The 5000-nt window shown below is 48.0% G+C and overlaps 1 protein-coding gene across 1 annotated transcript in view; it reads left to right on the forward strand.

Moving 5' to 3' along the window:
* The window catches only part of LOC139540059 (voltage-dependent T-type calcium channel subunit alpha-1H-like), a 178780-nt gene that overhangs the window by 114491 nt on the left and 59289 nt on the right, over positions 1 to 5000 (forward strand). The window contains exons 22-23 of the mRNA XM_071343603.1: positions 360 to 428; positions 3380 to 3564. Coding sequence (XP_071199704.1) covers positions 360 to 428; positions 3380 to 3564 — 254 coding nt within the window. The remainder of the gene's footprint in view (positions 1 to 359; positions 429 to 3379; positions 3565 to 5000) is intronic.

The following is a 5000-nucleotide window of genomic DNA, read 5'->3' on the forward strand; positions in this document are numbered from 1 at the left end:
CTAACTACTACTAATGTCTGCTAACTACTGTCTGCTAACTAATGTCTGCTAACTACTGTTTGCTAACTACTACTACTGTCTGCTAACTACTGTCTGCTAACTACTGTCTGCTAACTACTGTCTGCTACCTACTGTCTGCTACCTACTGTCTGCTAACTACTGTCTGCTAGTTTGTCTTTTCTTAGCAAGTTGTGGCAAAAATACACCTTGTTAGCCGTTAATGTTATTCGCTAGTTAGCTGGCTAGAATTTTTTTACTTCTCTCAGTGACCTCTCAAACCCCGGCCTGGTCTGTATGGTCTGTTTCGCTAAGTGTTCCCGGATGTCTTTCGATGTCTCTCCTCCTCTCCCTCCCTCCAGGAGCGAGTGTTTCTGAGTGTCTCCAACTACGTGTTCACTGTCATCTTCCTTGCTGAGATGACTGTCAAGGTAATAATATCGTCTGTTTCAGTCTGCTGTCTGTTTCAGTCTGCTGTCTGTTTCAGTCTGATCTCTGTTTCAGTCTGCTGTCTGTTTCAGTCTGCTGTCTGTTTCAGTCTGCTGTCTGTTTCAGTCTGCTGTCTGTTTCAGTCTGCTGTCTGTTTCAGTCTGCTGTCTGTTTCAGTCTGATCTCTGTTTCAGTCTGCTGTCTATTTCAGTCTGTTGTCTGTTTCAGTCTGTTTCAGTCTGCTGTCTGTTTCAGTCTGTTTCAGTCTGCTGTCTGTTTCAGTCTGCTGTCTATTTCAGTCTGCTGTCTATTTCAGTCTGCTGTCTGTTTCAGTCTGCTGTCTGTTTCAGTCTGCTGTCTGTTTCAGTCTGCTGTCTATTTCAGTCTGCTGTCTGTTTCAGTCTGCTGTATGTTTCAGTCTGTTGTCTGTATCAGTCTGCTGTCTATTTCAGTCTGCTGTCTGTTTCAGTCTGCTGTCTGTTTCAGTCTGCTGTATGTTTCAGTCTGTTGTCTGTATCAGTCTGCTGTATGTTTCAGTCTGTTGTCTGTATCAGTCTGCTGTCTATTTCAGTCTGCTGTCTGTATCAGTCTGCTGTCTGTTTCAGTCTACTGTCTGTTTCAGTCTGTATCAGTCTGCTGTCTGTTTCAGTCTGCTGTCTGTATCAGTCTGCTGTCTATTTCAGTCTGCTGTCTGTTTCAGTCTGCTGTCTGTATCAGTCTGCTGTCTGTTTCAGTCTGCTGTCTGTTTCAGTCTGTATCAGTCTGCTGTCTGTTTCAGTCTGCTGTCTGTTTCAGTCTGCTGTATGTTTCAGTCTGTTGTCTGTATCAGTCTGCTGTCTGTTTCAGTCTGTTTCAGTCTGCTGTCTGTTTCAGTCTGCTGTCTGTTTCAGTCTGCTGTCTGTTTCAGTCTGCTGTCTGTTTCAGTCTGTATCAGTCTGCTGTCTGTTTCAGTCTGCTGTCTGTATCAGTCTGCTGTCTATTTCAGTCTGCTGTCTGTTTCAGTCTGCTGTCTGTTTCAGTCTGCTGTCTGTTTCAGTCTGCTGTCTGTTTCAGTCTGCTGTCTGTTTCAGTCTGTATCAGTCTGCTGTCTGTTTCAGTCTGCTGTATGTTTCAGTCTGTTGTCTGTATCAGTCTGCTGTCTGTTTCAGTCTGTTTCAGTCTGCTGTCTGTTTCAGTCTGTTTCAGTCTGCTGTCTATTTCAGTCTGCTGTCTGTTTCAGTATGCTGTCTGTTTCAGTCTGTTTCAGTCTGCTGTCTGTTTCAGTCTGCTGTCTGTTTCAGTCTGCTGTCTGTTTCAGTCTGTTTCAGTCTGCTGTCTGTTTCAGTCTGCTGTCTGTTTCAGTCTGCTGTCTGTTTCAGTTTGCTGTCTGTTTCAGTCTGCTGTCTGTTTCAGTTTGCTGTCTGTTTCAGTCTGCTGTCTGTTTCAGTCTGCTGTCTGTTTCAGTCTGCTGTCAGTTTCAGTCTGCTGTCTGTATCAGTATGCTGTCTGTTTCAGTCTGCTGTCTGTTTCAGTCTGCTGTATGTTTCAGTCTGTTGTCTGTATCAGTCTGCTGTCTGTTTCAGTCTGCTGTCTGTTTCAGTCTGCTGTCTGTTTCAGTCTGCTGTCTGTTTCAGTCTGCTGTCTGTTTCAGTCTGCTGTCTGTTTCAGTCTGCTGTCTGTTTCAGTCTGTGTCAGTCTGTTTCAGTCTGTTTCAGTCTGTATCAGTCTGCTGTCTGTTTCAGTCTGCTGTCTGTTGTCTGTTTCAGTCTGTTTCAGTCTGCTGTCTGTTTCAGTCTGTTTCAGTCTGCTGTCTGTTTCAGTCTGCTGTCTGTTTCAGTCTGCTGTCTGTATCAGTCTGTTATCTGTATCAGTCTGTTATCTGTTTCAGTCTGCTGTCTGTTTCAGTCTGCTGTCTGTTTCAGTCTGATGTCTGTTTCAGTCTGTTTCAGTCTGCTGTCTGTTTCAGTCTGTTTCAGTCTGCTGTCTGTTTCAGTCTGCTGTCTGTTTCAGTCTGTATCAGTCTGCTGTCTGTATCAGTCTGCTGTCTGTTTCAGTCTGCTGTCTGTTTCAGTCTGCTGTATGTTTCAGTCTGTTGTCTGTATCAGTCTGCTGTCTGTTTCAGTCTGCTGTCTGTTTCAGTCTGCTGTCTGTTTCAGTCTGTTTCAGTCTGCTGTCTGTTTCAGTCTGCTGTCTGTTTCAGTCTGCTGTCTGTTTCAGTTTGCTGTCTGTTTCAGTCTGCTGTCTGTTTCAGTTTGCTGTCTGTTTCAGTCTGCTGTCTGTTTCAGTCTGCTGTCTGTTTCAGTCTGCTGTCAGTTTCAGTCTGCTGTCTGTATCAGTATGCTGTCTGTTTCAGTCTGCTGTCTGTTTCAGTCTGCTGTATGTTTCAGTCTGTTGTCTGTATCAGTCTGCTGTCTGTTTCAGTCTGTTTCAGTCTGCTGTCTGTTTCAGTCTGCTGTCTGTTTCAGTCTGCTGTCTGTTTCAGTCTGCTGTCTGTTTCAGTCTGCTGTCTGTTTCAGTCTGCTGTCTGTTTCAGTCTGTGTCAGTCTGTTTCAGTCTGTTTCAGTCTGTATCAGTCTGCTGTCTGTTTCAGTCTGCTGTCTGTTGTCTGTTTCAGTCTGTTTCAGTCTGCTGTCTGTTTCAGTCTGTTTCAGTCTGTTTCAGTCTGCTGTCTGTTTCAGTCTGCTGTCTGTTTCAGTCTGCTGTCTGTATCAGTCTGTTATCTGTATCAGTCTGTTATCTGTTTCAGTCTGCTGTCTGTTTCAGTCTGCTGTCTGTTTCAGTCTGATGTCTGTTTCAGTCTGCTGTCTGTTTCAGTCTGTTTCAGTCTGCTGTCTGTTTCAGTCTGTTTCAGTCTGCTGTCTGTTTCAGTCTGTTTCAGTCTGCTGTCTGTTGCAGTCTGTTTCAGTCTGTTTCAGTCTGCTGTCTGTTTCAGTTTGTTTCAGTCCTGGAGTCATTGTCTTCTTAATGTCTATAGATTGTAGCGTTGGGGTTCTGCTGGGGTAAACAGAGCTACCTAAAGAGCAGCTGGAATGTTCTGGATGGGATCCTGGTGTTTGTCTCTCTGGTGGACATCCTGGTGTCTCTGGCCTTGACCGGAGGGAACCGCATCCTGGGAATCCTCAGAGTACTACGCCTGCTACGCACACTACGACCTCTCAGGTAGGACCATGCTACGACCACACTACGACCACACTACGACCTCTCAGGTACGACCACGCTACGACCACACTACGACCACACTACGACCTCTCAGGTAGGACCATGCTACGACCACACTACGACCACACTACGACCTCTCAGGTACGACCACGCTACGACCACACTACGACCACACTACGACCTCACTACGACCGCACTACGACCTCTCAGGTAGGACCACACTACGACCTCTCAGGTAGGACCACACTACGACCACACTACGACCACACTACGACCACACTACGACCTCTCAGGTAGGACCACACTACAACCACACTACGACCTCTCTGGTAGGACCACACTACGACCTCTCAGGTAGGACCACACTACGACCTCTCAGGTAGGACCACGCTACGACCACACTACGACCTCTCAGGTAGGACCACACTACGACCACACTACGACCACACTACGACCTCTCAGGTAGGACCACACTACGACCTCTCAGGTAGGACCACACTACGACCACACTACGACCACACTACGACCACACTACGACCACACTACGACCTCTCAGGTAGGACCATGCTACGACCACACTACGACCACACTACGACCTCTCAGGTACGACCACGCTACGACCACACTACGACCACACTACGACCTCTCAGGTAGGACCATGCTACGACCACACTACGACCACACTACGACCTCTCAGGTAGGACCACACTACGACCTCTCAGGTAGGACCACACTACGACAACACTACGACCACACTACGACCTCTCAGGTAGGACCACACTACGACCTCTCAGGTAGGACCACACTACGACCTCTCAGGTAGGACCACACTACGACAACACTACGACCACACTACGACCTCTCAGGTAGGACCACACTACGACCTCTCAGGTAGGACCACACTACGACCTCTCAGGTAGGACCACACTACGACCTCTCAGGTAGGACCACACTACGACCTCTCAGGTAGGACCACACTACGACCTCCCAGGTAGGACCACACTACGACCTCTCAGGTAGGACCACACTACGACCACACTACGACCTCTCAGGTAGGACCACACTACGACCTCTCAGGTAGGACCACACTACGACCTCTCAGGTAGGACCACACTACAACCACACTACGACCTCTCAGGTAGGACCACACTACGACCACACTACGACCTCTCAGGTAGGACCACACTACGACCTCACTACGACCACACTACGACCTCTCAGGTAGGACCACACTACGACCTCTCAGGTAGGACCACACTACGACCTCTCAGGTAGGACCACACTACGACCTCTCAGGTAGGGGGGTGGGTCTCTCTGTGTGTGTATAATGTGTAAGTTGTGTGTTGCAGGGTGATCAGTCGAGCCCCAGGGCTGAAGCTGGTAGTAGAGACTCTGATCACGTCTCTGAGACCCTGTGTAAATGTAACAGGTGTGTG

This window comes from Salvelinus alpinus, chromosome 1 (genome assembly GCF_045679555.1).
Source record: "Salvelinus alpinus chromosome 1, SLU_Salpinus.1, whole genome shotgun sequence".
Classification (NCBI taxonomy): Eukaryota; Metazoa; Chordata; class Actinopteri; order Salmoniformes; family Salmonidae; genus Salvelinus; species Salvelinus alpinus.